General features: G+C 41.2%; 1 protein-coding gene across 2 annotated transcripts; it reads left to right on the forward strand.

The window, feature by feature from the left end:
- The first annotated feature begins 1,358 nt into the window (after positions 1-1,358).
- LOC112142768 (transcriptional coactivator YAP1) lies at positions 1,359-19,176 on the forward strand. Of its 2 annotated transcripts, XM_024266339.2 has the most exons (9): positions 1,359-2,725; positions 3,017-3,266; positions 4,255-4,454; positions 4,919-5,070; positions 9,678-9,779; positions 9,994-10,088; positions 10,178-10,296; positions 13,766-13,866; positions 16,999-19,176. In XM_024266339.2, exons 2-9 carry the CDS (start codon positions 3,075-3,077, stop codon positions 17,172-17,174), a joined length of 1,137 nt encoding a protein of 378 aa, XP_024122107.1. In that variant the 5' UTR covers positions 1,359-2,725; positions 3,017-3,074; the 3' UTR covers positions 17,175-19,176. The 2 variants fall into 2 exon arrangements, with proteins under 2 accessions (XP_024122107.1, XP_024122108.1); XM_024266340.2 differs by lacking the exon at positions 9,678-9,779 and having other exon boundaries at positions 1,363-2,725.
- The last annotated feature ends 2,051 nt before the right edge of the window (positions 19,177-21,227 follow it).

Genomic DNA, 21,227 nt, shown 5'->3' on the forward strand with positions numbered 1-21,227 from the left:
AAAAAAAAAAATTCCAGTCGGTGTCCAGCTCCAGCATGTGGCTTTCTCTGAGAACTTTGCAGTGAAAGCCAAAGAAAGACTTGCTGTTGCTCTCAACCTGTGTGAGTTTATTGCCATGGTCAGCAGGAGGAATGTGAAAAGCCTGGTGCTGCAGCCTGAGGGCCCCCGCATCTGTGCAATGTTACATGCTCCGGTAAAGCAGTCTATGCACGTCAGTGACGAGGAAAACGTTTAAAAATCACATAAATTATACTGAAAAAAGGGATTAATGCATGATTTAACATCTGATAGATGTGCAATAAAGTTAAAGATTAAAAGAGGTGGGAGAATGTTTAATAAACTTATTTTTGCAGTCCTCTTAAGAAAGTTGCAAAAAAGGACACAATAAAGCTTAGAAAGTGCAGGACACCTAAAGAAAACAATATCAAGAACTAGAGCTGCAAAGAATGCCATAAGAAATGCACACCTCATGCAGAAAAGTGCAGAGTGACAAGTGTGACTCGATAGAGTTAGCCCAATGAAATCCTTTTTTTAGTGTTTTTAAAAAGTTCTTGTGGAATTTTTTTGATGATAGAGGACACATTTGGAAAATTGAGCTCAAAATTGCATTCCTGTGTATTTGTTACTTCAAGTCATTTTGAATCAGGAGCAAACTAAAAAAAAGCCGCTTTGCAGAAATGATGTCCTTTTCTTTTGGATGAAAACAGTTTACTCTCAAATAAAAGAACACTAGGAATACTTTTACAACAGATTAAGAGAAGATCAGAGTGGAACTTTAAAAGGGTTTCCGTATCCAGTGACCTGAAACCTTTGACTGTATAAGAGAACTGGACTGAGCAAATGTGACGTCACTCAAAGTAAAAAATGACTGACCTCCAGCTCCAACCACATGAAGTCAATTCAGTCGCCTTTTTTATAGGATATTGGAACCAGACGAGATCAGTAATTGGTCCTAATTTGTGTGAGTTGTTTCTATGACAACCACTTTCACCAATCAGGAGTGAGCTTTTGGCAGTCCACACCCCTACCATTGTAAACAGGCGCATAGAGAGAAAATAGTTTCACCCCAATTTGTTTGTGCATAATTATTTATTTGTAACTCATACAATACATTTTGTGCATAAGGACAAAAATTACAACACTGAATCAGTATCCTGTGAGAAAGTGAATGACGGACAAAGATGTTTGAGGTAAAGTTTTGCTGTCTGCCCATTAAGTCAAGTTGTTCAATTGTCATGTAACACCTGCTCTAAAGGCTCAAACACAGAACAAGGCCACAGCACATGGCTTCAGTGGCACACATAGTGCTGCTTCGGTTATAAATAAGTGATCTTAACAACAACTTCTGTGAAAACGGCTGGTGGGAGAGATGTGAGGAGTCTGTGACTGCAAGAGCTTGCAAAAATAACCCATATTTCATTTTTAAAAAGTGTTCTTTAATCTGCTAAAGGTAAAATATTACCATGTAAAGTGGTGCTCTGAAAGGCTTAGAAAAGCATGATATTGGCCCTTCAAAATGAATTGTTACAACCCTAACAACAACAGCAGAAAAAGTTGTAAAGTCCGTCCTTATTTTGCCCTTTGGCTAAAATAAAACTTACTAAATAGGCAAAGTCGCTTTTGGTATTGGTAAAACAATAATAAACATATAAAATACAAGGATTTGGAGGCCAAAACAAAAATCCTGTTTATATCCACCCCTCAGGTTAGGGTTAAAGAATAATAGATGCACCTTAAAAAAAAAACAAATCGTGGTCAGATGCACAATGGAAGATTAAAAATTGGTTACAAATTAATGAAATCAAAACTCACATTTATTCATTTCAATTCTTGCCCAGTTTGGGTTTTCATATGAAGTAATGCATAAGTGTGCCAATATGTGAGTGACCCTTAAATCCTCCTCTAGGGCTCCAAAGCCCTATATTATCACCGGCCCAGCCAGCCTTTGTGCTCATTGAAATCCTTCCACTTTTTAAGCAAAAAGTGTGTTCTCCTGAGACCATTTAGGCTCAGATGATACAGCTCTTTTATTTTGAAAAGGTAGTGCACTTTTCCTTTTTTTCATGAGAAAGAACCCTGGAAAGAACACTTTCTGCTTTCCGTGAGCGTCAGTGCTGCGTGTCTTCCACCAGAGGGCAGCATAGTGCGGATTCGCGCGGAACAAACAGGCTCCGGCTGGCCTCGGCCTCTTCAGGGGCGGATGTTTTCTCAGCACAACTTCCCAATTTCCCCTTCCCCAACCCCACCACCAAATAAAATAAAATAAAATAAAATAAAGGTTTAAAAAGTACTCACTGACAACACGTCTTATTTCTTCTGTTCAAACTAATTTAAAGAGTAAAATAATTTTAAAGTGGAAGAAAATATGATTAATATTACATTAATTTAGCATTATTAATCTGGCACTGACCACTATGAAATTAGACAGATTCCACTTTTTATTTATTTTTGCACTGATGGTTAACAAATCTGAAGTATTTGTCGTGCAGCTGCGGCAGCTTTAAACCCTCAACCCCGCCCCTGCGCGCTATCACATGAATCTGGACCGTGCGCTGGATGGGAGAAAAGTTTGGAGACCTCGGAGAAAACTTTTATCTTGCTACTTTCTTTTCTTCTTTCTTTTTCTCCTCTCACTAAGCCTGTGTTTTCGCTGAAGTCTGGGGAGCGCACGAGCCCGCCTGGTTCCTGCAGGACTCCGGAGAGGAAACGCTCTGGCTGCTTGAAGGTATGTGGGAGGCAAGTCGGGAACTGCTCTCCAAAACTTTAGTCGGCGATCCGCGCGTCAAAACCCCCCGTTTGGTTCGTAGGTTCCATTGTTTTTTCCCAACAGCTGATTGACTTCAGAGAAGTTGGAGCCAAACAATCACGCACAGACGTAAAAAGAAAAAAAAGAAAGAAAAAAGGGTGGGGGGTGGGGGAGAAAGTGTAAACAAATGTGATCATAAGTCGCGCGCTTGCTGCGCTCCCGAGTCTCCAACTTTTCTCCCGTTTGATCTTCTCTGTTCTTGTCTTTCAGGGGAGGGGTTTTCGTTTGTTTTCGGTAGGTTTGCTTCGACTCCAGACTTTTTGGCGACATGGACGCGCACCGGAGCGGGCGGCAGGTCGTGCACGTCCGCGGGGACTCGCAGAAGGAGCTGGAGGCCCTGTTCAGCAGGGTGATGAACCCCAGCGAGGCGTCCAGGCAGCCGTCGTCGGTTCCGATGAGGATGAGGAAGCTGCCCGACTCCTTCTTCAAGCCCCCGGAGCCCCGAGGACACTCCAGACAAGTACTGGTTCTGGTTCTGGTTCTACAGAACCATCTCCTTTAGCAAATATAAGCTGATCACTGGTTCTGACAGGCTTTTGATTGACCCAGTAAACTACAGAAAGTCTCCTTTAAGTGAAGTTTTTTTTTTTTTTTTTTTAGAAAAATGGATGCTAGACACTCCAGACAAGTTCTGGTTCTAGTGCTGGAGGACCATCTAGTCTCCCAAATAGAAGCTGGTCACTTGCTCTGACAGGCTTTACATGGCCTTAGAAAACCATTAAAAGTCTGCTCAAATTTAAAATCTATGGAGAAATTGATACTGGACACTCCAGAGAAGTTCTGGTTCTGCAGAACCATCTCCTTAGAAGAGGTTCACTGGCCTTAACAGGCTTTAGATGCCCTCATTGAACTAGAGAAGTCTGCTTTAAATGAAGATTTGTAAAAAAAAAAAAAAAAAAAATGGATGCTGAGATGCAAAGAGGAGCAATAAGTTTTTCATTTTTCCAAACCAGCAAATTCTAAATGGAAACATTTTGTTTCTGTTTTTCACTAAATGAAAGTGTCCACTTACGTGAGCGTCTCTTTGTTTAACCCTGGATTAAATACAGGAGTGATCAAAATGTTTAAATAATTGACAATAATCCATGCAAACATTTTCTGAAGGTGGATTTCCGTGTTGCAGTGATTTGATTGGTCGTCTGACAGCTTTGATTTCACTCATCAGGTCCGTCTTGCAGCACTAATAGTGAATCAGATTTTCAAGTCATTTAGTGTTAAAAAAAACATCCAGATTTCCTTTTCAAACACACACAGATGCTTTTATGCAAATGTCATGGGAACATTTTAATTTAAGACCCAAACAAGTTTTATTGCAGTAAATTTGTATTTTTAGTTTCAAAATCTGCTCATTGGTCGTGGTGGTGGACTGGCGCCGGCTGTTCCAGCTCCTGCATCCATCCTCTCATGCAATCTCTGCACGTTTGTCAGATCTGCTTGTTTCTCGTCAGGCCAGTTCGGATGGAGGCGTGTGCGGTTCCCTCACTCCCCATCACAGCCGCACGGTTTCCGCCCCCGCTGCGCTCCCCGTCAACTCCCTCGCCACCCAAGCAGCAGATGTCGCAGCGACATCGATCATACCTGACGACGTGCCACTCCCCCACGGTTGGGAAATGGCCAAAACTCCCACTGGCCAACGATACTTCCTCAAGTAAGGTCTTCCTGTGGGTTTATCACTGCCTTGCATCGGTTGCTCTGCAGGTTTCTTTCTTTGTTGCGAGGCAGTTTCTAGAAAACACGTTGGTCATGATTGGTGCAAGAGGATTCTTTAATATTAATAAAGCTATTTAGATCTTTTAAGACATTTATATTATCAGTGATCCCACTTGAAGCACCTTTTGATTTGATCTCTGATGTTTTATACAACGAGTTCCATCCATTATAAAAGTGCAAAAAAAAACTAGGGCCTCTGTCATAATTTAAACGAGTTTGACGACTAGTTGGGTTTCCTGACAGCTCATGCTCCTGTCAAAGGTTTACAGAAGCGCAGGTAGTGCCATTTGTCTGAGTGTAGATGCATCTGGTTCTTCAGGTAAAGCAGGTCCAAGCTGAAACCCTTTAGGTTACAGTGGTTTAACAGATGCAGACCTGTTTAGACTTGTTGTGTGTTTGCAGTCACCTGGATAAGACAACCACGTGGCTCGACCCTCGCCTCTCGCAGCTACAGTCGGCTCAGCAGCATCCCATCTCCACCGCCCCGGTCCATTCCCACTCCTTCAGCAACCCCGCGCCCACCACACCGGCACAAAGCATCAACCCCGAGCCAGGTATCAGTGCTCGTGTCTCCTCTCAACGCCCTGCTTCTGTCTCAAGCTTGGACCTTCCTTTTTGTAGCTGCGCTCCATCTTCAGGGTCAGATCCTTGCTGGGTGTCGTTTCCCTGGGATTTCTTCCTGGTTTACCCTCATCCCTGCCTCTGGGAGCTTTAGTGGGAAATGAGTTCTGATGTTTAAGTCCAGTGGTGTGATGGAAGTGCTAAAATGACTTTTGAGAAACACTTTTTCATACTTAAGTGAAGATAGTCTAACCTATTAGATCGTTGAAATCTTGGTTTGAAAGCATTTTTAAGGGTCTGTTCACTCTAACTAGAAGCTAAAATAAGCCTAACTGATGAGACTTACTCTGGGCTCAGACTGCATCCAGTCCGGTCCGGCATCTTCGGAATCCGTTTTGTTGGCTTCAAATTTTGGGCGTATGCTCCAGAGCACTTTTTTGTGAAGTTGGGGCAAATGAAACAACCTAAACTGGAAATCATGTGAGTGAGTTTAAAGTGCATTTTTCAAAAGAAAGCCTATTTTCTGCGGTACTCGCTATGTTTTTACCTCATTTCTGCTGACACGAGGCAACAATGTGTGTGATAGTCATGCAGAAGAAGAAGTGTTGTAAATATAATTTAAAATCATGGCAAAATGAGGGTTTTACTAGAGCTTCCAGTATAAAAAACAGGTTATCGTGTGAACCTACATGAGTTTTGAGTCTCGTGAGGTAGCCAGTGTTAGTCATTTGCCATAGCTAGTCTGCTCCGATGGCTGGACCGGATGAGCCTTGGGTTAGGCTAATTAAAAAATCCATCATTTAAACCACATAGTTTTTTAAAAGCAGTCCAAAGTACTTTTATTTGAGTACTGGGGTCCAAATCCAGCCCTGATGCCAAGAAAACTCCAAAGTTCTTTTTTTGTCACAAAAACAACTGCCACCGCGTGATGAGGAGGCATCAGCAGAAAGTTAAAAATGTCATGCCGCCCACAGATTTTTTTTTTTTTTTTTTTCTTAATTATTGGCGTAGTCATGAATGTAGAAGGTGGCAGTCGGGCGGCAGTAAGATGTGCTTAATGGCCAACTTTCTATATACCTTGGCTACCAAGCGACCAGCAGCACTTGATATGGACAGCCGCCATTTACACATTGTCCATTCAGAGCTGCTGCCGGCCGCCCAGCCATCACCAAATTTCGTAATGGCATCATCCCGCCTGTCACTGGACTGCCACCGCGGAATATACCGGGGCGGGCCGATGTCAACATTTAGAGAAAAATCGTCTGTCGCTATAAAATTTTAGCTTTTCCTAAAACCTCAGTGGCCATTCCGTAATGTACGACTGTTGCCTCCCGATTACAAATGTCACCGCAAGGCCGTCTGCTGGATTTGCTAAAAAAAAAAAAAATTGCATTTATATCGCAGCAAGGTGGCATTTTGGGATATGTGACTGTCTTCAGTCTTTTTTTCACCCCAAACAAAAAATTTCCTTTTTTAATATCTGGTCTCAAATTTGATCTGGCTCCAATGAGACCCTACAAGAAGCTGATCGTCTTTGCTAAAAGGAGAAGGCGATCACCCGTCTGGAAAGACTTTCCTGCTGTAGAAAAGTTCAGCTCAGCTGTCTTGAGAAAAATGTTTTTCATCCTGAAAACTAGTTGCAGCTGGGACCTCCAGAACCATTACAAACATACTAACAGCCTAGGTAAGACTCCTAATGGTAATTCCTAACTATAAACCCACAGTCTGGGTCTCCCTGTGCTGGTCCCCAGCCCGGATAAAATACAGGGTTGTGTCAGGAAGGGGATCCATCATAAAACTAAAACGTGTGGATCATTAGCTGCGTTTCCATTGACTATGAAATTGTGCAAATTGGATTTGCGATAATATTCATTCATTCATTCATCTTCCAGACCGCTTCTTCCCTTTCGGGGTCGCGGGGGTGCCGGAGCCTATCCCGGCTACTGATGGGCGAAGGCGGGGTACACCCTGGACAGGTCGCCAGTCTGTCGCAGGGCCTCAATCACACACCATTCACTCTCACATTCACACCTAGGGGCAATTCAGAGTCGCCAATTAACCTATGAAGCATGTTTTTGGACGGTGGGAGGAAGCCGGAGTCCCCGGTGAAAACCCACGCATGCACGGGGAGAACATGCAAACTCCACACAGAAAGGTCCCAGCCGGGATTTGAACCAGGGCCTTCTCGCTGTGAGGCGAGAGCGCTAACCACTTGCGCCACCGTGCAGCCCTTTGCGATAATAAATTCACCTAATATAAAGGACGACAATTTCAAAAAGTTTGTGTGTTTGGAGGAGGTAGTTTTGTGACGTATTAAAATTGACATATTTTGTGAAACTGCAATGGAAACACTGTGAATTAAATGAGTCACTTGAACAACAACCGAATGCACAGCGGGCGCCACTAGAGGTCCCACAGCATCACGCAGCTCATCAAAAGCTGAGCGTGTTATGGGGGATTTTTGGATCCACAGCTCCTCTGTAAAAACCATGATTCCCCCAAATTGCTTCAACCGCTGACGCCAACGTCTCCTTTGATAGATGATTAACTCTACTGCTGAGGTAGAAATTTGAATGTATCTGCTGTAAATCAAAGTATTGTTCACAGCTATTGTCACTTTTTTGAATGACATATCGCATGAGTTGGTTTGTGCTTATATGCATAACGCACAACAACATCTAACAGCCTGTCGTTAGTTTTATTATGTGTCAAAATTGTACTAGTAGATCATGTTTATGTAGCTTGTCATTTTTACTGTAGATTACAGCTGGAGATGCTCTTAAATCTTCACCTTTAAAACGCCTCACTGGGCATGCCCAACGAACTTTAACCCTTTAACTCCAGAGCTTTAGCTCTAGTGTTGACATTTTATCAAGTACTGGATTCTAGAGTGGATTAAAGCAGCCTTGGTGCTGATATGCAACCCTGTACAGTAATGAAGTTCTTACACAACCAACGTGAACTGTGATTCTGTTGTGGGGAAAATCTGCCTTTTACGTTTGTAAACTGTTGAATATTGGTGCAAAATCGTTTTTCTGCACATCAGAATCAGCAAGTTGATCACGTAAATGGTGGAAGAATTTCACAATGTCAAAGAGCGTGTGTTATTTATTAAAGCGTCTGTTGAAATCCCTGGTGTTAAAAAGTTAATGATGCAGTCTCTGCCTATTTGCTCCGGAAATAGGCGCTAGCTAGCTAATCAAGCTAGCTCATCGTGATCTAGCTAATCAAGCTTAATTGAAATGAACTCTTTAGAAGTTGCCATTCAAATGTTGACTTATGGTCACATGTGACCCATAAGCAACGACTTTGCTTCTGCAACTTTTTTCAACATTTTTCTTTTTAATTAAAAAGAAACGCTCTTCTGTTTGAAGGAGCAGGGACACACTCCGAATTATCTGCAGACATCCGTTTAACTTCTGTATCCCTAGTTTTTTTTAGCCACCGCCATTGTTTGCATATGCAACAACCCCCTCTAAAAAAATACAGCTTTTCCTTTAGTCTTATCATTTGTAGGAGAAAAAAAGGTTAATATGAATATGTTTTATCTCCTAATATAATTATGTGGTGAAAGCAACATTCTTAAATTTAAAACCTGAATGACATCCATCTATCTATTTTTCAAACCCGCGGTATTCGTTTTGGAGTCGTGTGGTTGCTGGAGCCTATCCCAACTATTGGATGGTCTGTCTTTTCAATACAAATCAACACACAGACATGTTTCATTTCATTTTATTTATTTATGATGCACCTTCCACCACCAGCTAAGGAGGGGCAAAGTGCTGTAGTAATACATAATAGTACACATAAACACATATGGTAAAATAATAAGAAAATAAAAAGCAAAAAAAACCTATTTATAACTGATAATAAAACCAACATAATAAAAGGGCTAAGCTAATGCGAAAACGCTGTGATGGAGGAACAATTCTATTTTTTAAAACTCTCCAAGAGTGTGACCTGCTTATAGCCGGTACCAACTGATTCCATAGTTTAGGAGCCAACACAGCAAAGTAACCTATATGTAACAATCTAAGCCCTAATTAAGCAACTGTCATTACATAATTACATAATATTATTTTTTTTTTTTAGATTTTGAAATGACCAAAACATTTTTTTATTTTATTCGGATACAAAAGAAAAAGCTAAAAGGGACTTTTTTTTCCAAGAGTATGTCTCAGTGTAACCTTTTGTCCATTTTTGCCTCTTCTGCCGCCTTAGTGTCACACAATTACACATTTTTACTGACTTTTGGTCAATCTCAACAAATGAAAGTGATAATTTCTCGTGCTATGATGTCGTCAGACTGAACAGACCCTTGAAAACCTGCTTTCAAACCCTCTTTTAGCCAGTACTCTGCGTGTTGGTATGAGCGCGGGCTCTCATTGACGGGACTAAACTAAATACACGAGCCTCTCTCTGCCCCCCGGAAATATCCTAATGATCCCCCCACTGACATCCACTTCTATTCATAAAACCTCTGCAAACTTGAATCTGCACAAACATTCGAGGCCGTGGGCCAGACTTTACTCTTTCACACAACACTTCATGCGCTCCATCTGCCATTTGCCTTCTCACTGTGTATTTCGCTGCTATTCAGGTCCACTGCCTGAAGGCTGGGAGCAGGCTGTGACTCCAGAGGGAGAGATGTACTACATCGATCACATAAATAAGACCACCACATGGGTCGACCCGCGTCTAGGTAGCACACTATCAAATTTGTGTCTCCTGAGTTGACATTGTTTGTCAATTAGAAACCTTTTGTTCTAATGTTCACCATCACTGGTTGCTGTTTTGCAACAAAGAAGGAAAGGTCTCAGAGTTTTTGAATTCATGAGTTCTCTCACCCTGGACAGACATTAGTCATACAAATATTGTTTTGTTCTGTTTTTTTCTGCGTGAATGTTGTGTTGCAGCCCAGAAAATGAGTCCCGGCGTCCTCAGCTTGGCCATGCAACGGCAGGAAAAGCTCAGATGCAAGCAAGGCGCCCCTCCACAAGTCACACAGCAGGTCAGAGGTCAAATAAAGAGGCTGCTGCATCTGCTGCCAGACTCTGGGGTATGTGTGTTGATGCTTATAGAGCTGTGTCTGTGTGGCAGGAGGCAGCAGGAAGGAACCAGATGTCTGCTGGTATGGACCACGACAGGAGCGGTCAGGTACTCGTCCCATCGGTGGATGCCAGAATCCGAGCCCCAAACCACGAAACCGCACTAAACGGGTGAGCAATTTAACATCATGTCCTTATTAGGTTGGCTTTTTTCAAATTTTCAAAATAAAGCCGGATACAGTTGAATAAAGTGTGAAAAAATTCATTTTGCAAATTAAGTAACATAAGCTCTTTAAAATTTGAGGAGGAAAAAGAAAATGTAAATGTAAAAATATTTTAGTGTATTCTCGAGCAGTTTGGTCTGATTTGAACCAAAGAATAAACCAAATCAAGACATAAACCTTTATTTTATTTTAATTCACAAAACACTTTTAATCGTTACTAAGTCATGGTCAGTTTGGGACATAAAAAAAGTAACTTTGATTTATTTATTGTTTTTGTTGTAAAATATATTTTTAGTAGTCTTAAATCATAGAACTAAAAAAGGAGAAAGAGCACTTCCTCTTTTCGTCTAATTAGAACATAGTGGAAATTTTAAAAATGGCCGCCTAAATGACCGATTGACTAAAACGTAATCAGAAGATGTTCTGCCTTTGAAATGATGTAGGTTTTAGTTCTACTCTTAATCTTAATACACTGTAGTTAAATCAGCTACACAAAATGAGCACAATAATAGCCAAGGGAGGGAAGATGAAGGTACAAAAATCTGTGACTCAGACGAATGTAAAGTTAAATGTTTGTGAGGTACTCCTATTTAAAAAAAATTGTAAAATTATTAGATTACAAAAAAAACACGTTGACACGTGTCAAATCCAGGGTACAGGCATGCATTGTGTCATTTCTTTAGGTCATTTTATCAGCTTTTTGTGTAAACAACAGTGCCACTGATGTAAAATGGCAACAATAGATACAGTAATTACGTTTATTTGATGGTTAAGATTATTCTAAAAGCTAATCCAGAAGGAAAGTTTGAATGTTTTTTTAAGCTGTTCATCCAGCTACTTATGCCCTACTTTTACACACTTACTAACAAAATCAAATGTTTTGACATGAATCTCCAAGTCATAGTCTGTTAGCGTCAAATCGGTTAGAATTATGTATTCTTCCTGCACCTGTAACCCTGGATTTAGACTGGTCCGTCTGCAGTGCATTTCTGTTACGTTGAGGGAGGAGTCCGTCTCACGATTGGTTAGTTTACTTTGTCTCCGTTGCGTCTCTGCTCCGTCTCCTGGCTCAGAAACTTTAAATTTTTGTCATCTATGACGAAAATAGACACCAGCAATATCTGCTGCGATACCGTGCGTTAGTGCATGGGCACATCACTTTAAATATAAAATAAGGTTTTATTTTGAAAGTACGTTTTTATTTAGAAACCCAGACTTGTTTCACATTTCTTCGGCTTTTTCCTGCGACATTAACGCATCAACGAACTGGAAATAGTATCCCTTGTGTTGGTTGGCAGAGAGATGGACAGGAGACACGGACATGACGGAGGAGATTTAAACGTTCCGATTGATTAACAAGTGTTCTACCTCATAAGTTATGTCCACCTGGTGCGACTCTATTGCCACCGGATGTGTTGAAAAAGCAAAAACACAAATCACAAACGCACAAAAATAAAGGATACAACAAATCTTCAGGATTTCCTACCCGTGAAAGGATATGCAGACACTTTTCTTGGTGCAGTTTTAGCAGAATCAACACATATTGCAGTTAAAGGATTTTTAGTGCTAGATTTAAATGTGACAACACTACAAGTTTAATTCTTTGGTAGACTGTAGACAATTCATTTTTTTTCTTTTGCTAGCCTAATTAATTGTTATGAAATCATTGTCTTAAAGCGATGACAATTTGGTTTTAAGTTAAGTTAGAATTCAACTGCAGGCAGCAAAATGTAAATACCAAATTATCTAAAAAAAAAAAAACGACAAAAAAAGATACATTTCCCTGTGTATCCCTGTCCATTCATTTTCTCCTATCAACTACTCATGTCTGGGGGTTGCTGGAATCAACCCAGCTACTATTGGGGGAAGGCGAGGTACACACTTGACAGTAAACCAGTCTTTCACACAGTCATGCAAGAGACTGAATCATATTCTCTCACACCGAAGTGAGTATGTAGAGGGAATATTCATATGAAGCCGGAGAGAAATCCCACACATGCATGAGGAGAACATGCAAACTCCACACAAAAAGGCCCCAGATATAACTTGGCCTATGAAGTGCGAGTGCTAACCTCTACACCACCGTCCACCCTATAGACGGGTTTTGCTGTGTCAATAAATAGCTTTTTGTCTATAGTTTCTTCCCGGTACTGTGAGAAACAGTCATGTCGCAGTTGCTGTTGTCTCTAAATGACAGAACAACTAAAATCGGTAGACTGCAAAGAAAAGTTCAAAGGGAAATGAGAAACTCCCCGTGCCCTGTAATCTGCTGAAGATCATGAAACAGGAGGCCGTTAAACAATGAACTAACAAGGGAGATTAGCTAAAACAGAACTTTTTTACAAAGCAAGAAAAATGACCATGTTTGTTAAATTTGGTGGTGGTAGTATTATAATTAGTCTTTTTTGCTCTATCATGCTTGGACAACGTTATGGGAAAATACATTGTGGAATTAAGCATCGACTGTATAAGTAAGAACTGGACCTAGCAACCCCTCCTTTCTCGTGTTCTACATAGGAACATAGGTTGCAAGAAGGCCAAAGTCCCAAAGACTTCCATTGAGAAATAGACAGTTATATCTCAGTTATTTTATTTGTTAGAATAACCACTTCTGCTCTGATGCTTCCTTCTTAACACATTCTTTCTAATCCGAATATTTTTAAAGATATTTTTCTTAATATCTCAGTAAAAGCATGTGGCTCCTGCTGGCCCCCCCTCAAACGCTTGCTTGACAGATTTCAGTGAGAGCGGGCTTTCAAACAAGCCAGAACAAGCTCACTCATGATTGGCGGCTGTATTTCCTTTAAAAACATGACTCAGCGCAACTCAGACCAATCGCTGTTGGCAAAGGCTCTTGCCTGATTTTCCAAGGGCCAAAGGTAATGCATTTCCTTTGGGGGACCTCAACGCTTTCTGTGTCCAGTTTGTTCGTATACAGACAATGGGAATAAGTCAGATCTTTTAAGGATGGTTATTTTTGGGAAATTTCTATCATTTTGTTATTATTGTGCATGGAACAAATCAAGTTGTTCAGAAGCAAAAAAATGAAAAAAGTTCTGTTTTAACAAATCCCAATCACTTGTGGTGACCTCATTTTAATAGAAATGTTGCAAACAGACCAGAAAGAGGAATTTGAACTGAGGAAATCTACCGACAGCCTTAAGGCTGCTGGACTAAATTCCTTCAAGCTTATGTGTTGGAATGATCGATAGTTTCAGGAAACTTTTAGTTGAGAAGATTGAACCAAATGCTACAGGGAAGGGTGCACTTGCTTTAGCCACTCCCAACACAACGAAGTTGCCCACGTCCCTGAAGCACCATGTGAGCGCTCAACAAAACTTTCTCTCTGCTCTCTACTGCACATGATGAGCCATTAACACAATGTTTCTCAAATGTTTGTCATTTTTCTTGCTCAGAGCTCACTCTCGCAATGAGAGCACGGACAGCGGTCTGAGCGTCAGCAGCCTGCCGCGCACGAACGACCACATGCTGAGCCCCGTGGATCACATGGATATTGGTAACGCACTGAAGCGCACGCACACACAAAACTGTTTTTGTGGTTAAAAAGTAAATCACTTTCTGGTTATTGGAATTGGTTTGTTTCAACCAATTAAAATAAACAAAAAACTAGAGAAGGCAAACAAAGAAATGTATATGTCTACATAGATTTATCAAACGTAGAATTATTAGTCAGGAATTGATTCTGAAGTGAAAAATGAAAAAGCAAAAGAAGAAAAAGAAACCCACATACACACAAAGGTATATATAAAAGACACAAACACAGGTACATACATTTGTTATCTGTTATACAGAACAAGTCACCATTAGCCCCCATTTAAAATGATTAAAATCCCTTTTATACATTGAGAGTAAAGCTTGGAGTTTGGACTTTTTGAGTTTAGACAGTGTTGGGTTATAACTTTTTGGTTTGCTCTCTTAATTTTTGACAGTGTTGGATTGTAACTTTAAAAATTTTGAGTTTGTAGGGTTATAACTTTAAGATTTTTTTTTTTTTCATTTGGATGGTGTTAGGTTTTAACATTTTGACGTTTGAACTTTGCTGGCAATGACAGTGGCACCTGGAGGGGCGTGATTGTTAGGAAAAGCCTCCCTGACCTGAACCCGAGCTGTGTTTTGTTGTTGGACTTCTGTCCACGTCATAGTTTGTCCATAACGAATACCGTGTTCGAACACAAAGGTGTCCATCAGTACACCTGGCATCAGGACACCCTAGCCAGGCGATCGATGATCAACTTTGTAGTCGTTTCAGGTGACCTTCTGCCGTGTGTTTTGGACACTCGAGTAAAGAGAGGGGCAGAGCCATCCACTGATCACTACCTGGTGGTGAGTTGGATAAGCTGGCAGGGGAGGAGGCCAGAAAGACTCGGCAAACCTAAACGTACTGTGAGGGTCTGCTGGGAACGTCTGGCTGAGCCCTCCATCAGGGAGGTCAGGGAACTCCCACATCCGGGAAAACTTCAAGCAGGTACCGAGGGAGGTTGGTGATGTTGAGTTCGAGTGGACTATGTTCTCCACCTCTATTGTCTCTGCTGCTTTCCGGAGCTGCGGTCGCAAGGTCTCTGGCGCCTGTCATGGTGCCAACCACCCAACCTGGTGGTGGACCCCGGAAGTAATGGATGCCGTCAAGCTGAAGAAAAAGTCCTATCAGGCCTGGCTGGCTTATGGGACTCCAGAGGCAGCTGACATGTACCAGCAGTCTAAGCGAGCTGCGGCTCGGGCTGTTTTGGAGGCAAAAACTTGATCCTGAGAGCAGGTTTGGTGAGGCCAAGGAGAAGGACTATCGGTTGGCCTCAAAGAGATTCTGACAAACCATCTGGCGACTAAGAAGAGGGCAGCAGTTTTCTGCAGGCATGCCTTCTCTTGAGGAAGCAGAGGCTGAGGACTTTGGAGTGAAACTGTCCATCACCCAAGCGGAGGTCACTGAGGTAGTCAAATCTGGGGCCCGGGGCTCCCCGGACCCCCCTGGGGGCTGTTCAGTCTCTGTTTGACCAGAGCAGGAGCTTTGTTTGCATTATCACCGGTTCTGTTCATAGTCTTTAAGGACAGAATTTCTTGGCACAGCCAGGGGCCGGAGGGGATCTGGTTTGGGGACCACAGGATTTCATCTCTGCTCTTTGCAGATGATGTTGTTCTGTTGGCTCCATCGAGCCAGGACATCCAGCATGTATTGGAGCGGCTTGCACCCGAGTGTGAAGTGGCTGGGATGAGGGTCAGAACCGCTAAATCTGAGGCCATGGTTCTCGACTGGAGAAAGGTGGTTTGTCCTCTCTGGGTGGGTGGAGTGCTCCTGCCTCAGGTGGAGGAGTTTAAATATCTTGGGGTCTTGTTCACGAGTGAGGGATCGGAGCGTGAGATCGACAGGCGGATTGGGCCGGCGTCCGCCATTTAGCGGTCACTTGTGATGAAAAGAGAGCTGAGCCAGAAAGCAAAGCTCTCAATTTACCGGTTGATCTTTGTTCCAGTACTCACCTATGGTCATGACCTCTGGGTCGTGACTGAAAGTACGAGATCCCGACTACAAGTGGCTGAAATTAGTTTTCTCCGCAGGGTGGCTGGGCGCTCCCTTAGAGATGGGGTGAAATCCTCAGTCACCCGGTGAAAGCTCGGAGCAGAGCCGCTTCTCTTCGACATTGAAAGGAGCCCGTTGAGGTGGTTCCTGCATCTACGTATGCCTCCTGGACGCCTCCCTAGAGAGGTATTCCGGGCATGTCCCAGTGGGTGGAGGCCCCAGGAAGACCCAGGACACGCTGGAGGGGCTACGTCTCTTGGCTGGGCTGGGAACGCCTCGGGGTCCCCCCAGAGGAGCTGGAGGACATGGTCGAGGAGAGGGAAGTCTGGGCATCTTTGCTTAGACTGCTGCCACCACTGTTTGGACCTTTTTTAATTTTTGATTCTAGGCTATGTTGAATGAATGAATGAATTAATGAATGAATGAATGAATGAATGAATGAATGAATGAATGGGTTATACATTTTTAATTTTTTCAATTTGAACTTTGTTGAGTTACAACCTTTTGAGTTTTTTTTGGACAGTGTTGGGATTTAATTTTAACATTTTAGAGTTGGGACTTTGTTGGGCTATATATACTGTAACTTTTTGAGTGTTTGATTTTGAATTTAGTTGGGTTATAACTTTTTGAATTATAGACTTTGGACAGTGTTCTGACATAACCTTTTGAATTTATTAAGTTCAAAGACCTGTTGTTCACCCTTCAGCATATCCCGTCAGGAGTCGCCACAGCAAATCAACTCCAAACTCTGGTTTGCAGAGTTTTGCGCCAGATCCCCTTCCTGACACAACCGTGTATTTTTATCCGGGCTGGGGACCGGCACAGGGAGACCCTCTTGTGTACATAGCAGTGTATGAAGTTTAGACAGTATTTTTTAAACCTTTTGATTTGTGGATCCTCACATCTTGGGATGTGATTTAGGCAGATAAACGAAAATCAGCTTTGCTGAAAACACCAACTACTACACTCAACATGTGGGTTCTGATAAACTGAAGTCAAATTGTTAATGTGGTTTTTAGCTTAACATAAGTTTTATTTAGGCTCTACATTTTATTGCATAAACATACAGTTTTGATCCAAGGAAAAGGAGTGACAGAGTCTTTCTTTTTTTCTGGTCAGGTGACTCCAGCGACCCCCCCTCGATGGCGCTGCAGGAGCCGATGCTTCCAATGAGTGAAGGCGAGGAGCTGATGCCCTGCATCCCTGAAGGTCTGAGCTCAGACCTGCTGATGGATATGGAGACTGTTCTCTCCGGCTCACACATGGACAGGGACAATCTGCTCACCTGGCTATAGGCACAGCCACCTGGCCCAGCTTGATTTGCCATCACGTCTCCACAACATGACTGCGAGTTCTGAAGAATTTTTGGATATGAAATTGGTACCAAACATAATTTAGTTGCGTGATGGATCCTAACCCTACTTACAGGAATGAGTGAAGCGACTGTCTCAGGCGGTGGTAAGCAGCTCGTCTTCTTGTCTGTTTTCACAGTGATGCCAGTCCCATCAACATCTTTCTCTTTCTTTTTTTCAAGTCTTTAAGCTTAATTAATGCTTTCCCTTTGGCTGAGCACATCCTTTTGAAAACTTTTTCCACCAGTTGGGAATTGTTTTGTAACAAACGGTCACTGATTTTAGGAAAATTCTTACAAAAATTCTTAGATGGCAATGATGCATCTTTTTGTTTTTTAAAGCTAAATATTTGCCTACAGGATCAAATGGTGAAATGCTGCTCCATCTGCACACAGGAGCTTTCATTTTTTAGAAATTGACTAGATCCAGCCAGTAAGCTCAGAAACTATTAATACTACAAAGACTGGCAAGAAGGGGTGAAAGGGCGCCCCCTGGTGGTAAGCTTGAAGAGCATTTAACCCTAATGGAGTTGATATTTTGCTCCCAAACTGTCAGTCATGAAAGCTCGCAAATGTTTTAAGCTAAGAAAGTATTCTTAAAGCAGAAAATGTCAGCCTGAGCCGACAGATCAAGTTTTTTTTTCTTTTACCAACAAACACCTTCAAAAGTGCCGGAGAACCGCCTCACACAATGACTTCTGAGTCCTCAGTCATCTTTGCTTCACACAAAGGAACGCTTCAACACACAAAGGATGTCTCATGATCGATGTCATGCAGTCCGACTCAAACCGGATTTCCCCCCGGAAACTGCCAGAAAAACTTCTTTGGTCTTGTTTTTTGCAGTTTTTTTTTTTGTTTGTTTTTTTAAACTGACCCATCGCCGTTCAGAAAAGATGCAAAAGTCTGTCTGTCTTTGGAAATTACTAATATATTGACCCTGTTGATGCAGTTTGACATTTTGCCCCTGCCTTCCTACAAGATCACTGCTTATCACTTCAAAAGTCAATTATGTTTCCATTTTTTATTTTTGTTTATTGGCTTCTTTTATTCATATTTAACACATTTTGTCATTTAAAATCTTGAGTTTCATTTCATTAAAAAATTTTGGTTGAAGTCATATAAAACACATATATATATATATATATTTGTATATATATCTTATTTATGTCACTTATTTACCCCTCAAAACTCATTGACATGTTACAATTGGCTTCATAAAATGTGCATTAGCTCTTTTGCAGCATAAGACCGTGAATTTGGCAAGAAATCAGATTAGACCCAATTTTTCGTGGACTTTTAAGTACATTACATACAGGAACAATTCAAAGAATTGATGAATAATCCAGAATAGGATTAATTATACAGTAATATGGTGGTGTCACTCTACTCAACATAATTCTCTGTGACTAAAAGTGAAGAAAATTGACTTTTTTGCATTTTAACTTCATAAAAACAACACAATTTGGGGCATGGGTTTACGTCAGTTCCAAACATTATCATCAACAAGTATCCATCTTTTATACTACCTCCTATACGACAAATATATCATCGTGTTTTATCCGTTTGGTTGTTTCTACATTGTTTGTACTCTCTAAATTTTTAAAAATAATGTATTACTCGTAAGTTTTTCCAGATCACCCCAAGTTTAAAAAAAAAATCATCTTGCTGAGGTACTGCAGAAATAAAAGCCTTTAATGACACCTTCCCCAAAATCCTCTTACAGTCAGTGTGCCGCTCGTGAAGAAACACACTACTTAGATTATTATTTATCGTAGCATGCATGTCATTTGCTATATAAGTTACATATGATGTTTATTGACGTATTTACAGACTTTTGTGACAGTCAGGCTTGATTTTTTTTATCTGTTTATGCATGTTTTATATAAAATCCTTTGTAATCATTTTCAAGAGTTCCTGTTTAATAAACTTTTAAATATAAGACTTTATTACCTGGTGCTCAATGTGTGTGTGTTGGGGAATAAGGGATTTTGTAGAAGAAGCGTTTATGTACCTTTTGTTTTATCTGAGGGTGGCCGTGGTAGGACGGTTACCTCCTGATCAGAAGATTGTGGGTTCGAGCCCCGCCTTGCTCACCTATGTGTTGAAGTGTCCTTGGGCAAGACACTGAACCCCAAATTGCATCTGGTGGACGGTTGGTGCCTGTGTTCGGCAGCGGAGCCACCATCAGTGGATGTCGGAGATGTATTGATGCATGGAGCCGGTTTTCCCTTATCTTAGTGTGTTGACATAAAATGTGCCTTAAAGGCTCTGTTTAGAATAGATACTTTATTCATCCCATGAGGGAAATTTGGATTTTTGCTGCAGTTCAAAAACAGTATTATTGATAACAATGGATAAAAATGAATTTACAAAAAAGCTTACAATAAAAACAATATAGTAAGAAATTCACAATACATGTATTTACAAATTATATAGCAATTAATGTGTTTATTTACTATTAAGGGCAGATACAAACATATTACCTCTAGGACTGGGTAATGTAATCGATCTGAAGCGATTTAAGATTAATAGATCAATAATCATGAAAGTAGAGCTCAATCTAACTCATAAAGCTTAAGTCAGCTAGCTTGATGCTAATATATAATAGGTTTTCCCATAGGGCGGCTAATGCTAACACTCGCTCAACCTAAACATAAAATTCTGACTAAATGAACATTTATAAACTCACAGCCATGAATTTTCAAAATTCTTTAAAAGAAATGTTTTTTATGTAAACATTTGTGGTCTAAAATAGTATTTTGCTCATACTTTCTTCTTCTTCTGGAATAAGGTGTAATGCTGTAGAGCGATCGCCACCTAGTGGCCAAACTGAAACAAGAAAAATGCTACTAACATACTAAAAACACTTTAAACACAATTTTAAGAGGAGATGAAGATGAATACCCTTCCAGTAAACAGCCTCTGTGTGTGCCAGTTTGTTGGTTATTGTAACACCACCAAGGTACTCCCATGAATGATGACTGGAAAGGACAGGGCTCGATCCTCCTGACGTCACCACCATCTCCTTCATCTTTGTTATGTTTAACTGCAGTGATCACATCCCTGCACTTGATCTCAGTTCCTACCTACACACGTCCCACAATGGCTGTCATCTGAGAATTTCTGAAGATGATACGTCTCTCTTAAATGCAGGTAGTGAATAGGAGACAGATCAGTTCAGCATTTTGCAGTCTTACAAACTGTGGTCTTCCTTTTTAAAGTTAGTCAACCAAAAGACAAGGGGAGAATCCACCTGCATGCTCACCTGTTTGTTTTTCAGCAGCCCAGGTACTGAAAGCACTGGAGAAGTCCGAGAACATGATGTGGATTGAAGTGTTGGGTCTGTCCAGGAATACGTAAGCCTTCTGCAGCGGATACATAATTGTAGTGGATCTTGTGATGAACACACCAGCAGTCAGAGGAATGCCCAAACCATGACCTTAATGGTGTGAGAGATCATTTCCACCAGACTGTAGCCCTCCGACACAGTAGGATGTCCTGTTTTTAGACACCTGGACCAGACAAGAAGTTTTTCAAAGTAGGTTCAGGTTAAAGAAATGCTGGAAAACTCCACAACAACACTTCCTGCCACATTCAAGTGCCGTCTTACAGCCAAAAGGCAATCATGTAACTCTGGTCTTGATGAGGAATTTCATTCACAAATTGTGTAATTGTAGATTCAGGAGTAGAAGCAGAACTTCAGCAATGCCCGCTTTAGTTTTTTTCCACTGGTGAAGAACATGTCTAGAAACAAATATATAAAATGAGAAAATTCCATATTTTTTAAATTTGTGTAAAAAAATCACAAACAGAAACTCCAAAGCTTTTATTTACAGAGTTCACACTGGAAGCCTTTAAGGCTTCAAGCAGCTGCAGCACTGTCTGTCCTCATGATGGAGCTGCAGCTCAAGCTTCAAAACCAGAAGCAGCATCTAAAACGAAAACTATCATTTATTAGCAAATACCTTTATTTGAATATAAAGATGAAAATTTAATA

The sequence above is a fragment of the Oryzias melastigma genome, linkage group LG14 (assembly GCF_002922805.2).
Source record: "Oryzias melastigma strain HK-1 linkage group LG14, ASM292280v2, whole genome shotgun sequence".
In the NCBI taxonomy this organism is placed as follows: domain Eukaryota; kingdom Metazoa; phylum Chordata; class Actinopteri; order Beloniformes; family Adrianichthyidae; genus Oryzias; species Oryzias melastigma.

Excerpts from the sequence above, each read along its gene's own strand:
- LOC112142768 (XM_024266339.2), top strand. The coding sequence starts at position 3,075 with ATGGACGCGCACCGGAGCGGGCGGCAGGTCGTGCACGTCCGCGGGGAC. Across the intron at positions 4,455-4,918 it reads GGCCAACGATACTTCCTCAA|TCACCTGGATAAGACAACCA; the intron begins GTAAGGTCTTCC and ends GTGTGTTTGCAG. Across the intron at positions 5,071-9,677 it reads AAGCATCAACCCCGAGCCAG|GTCCACTGCCTGAAGGCTGG; the intron begins GTATCAGTGCTC and ends GCTGCTATTCAG.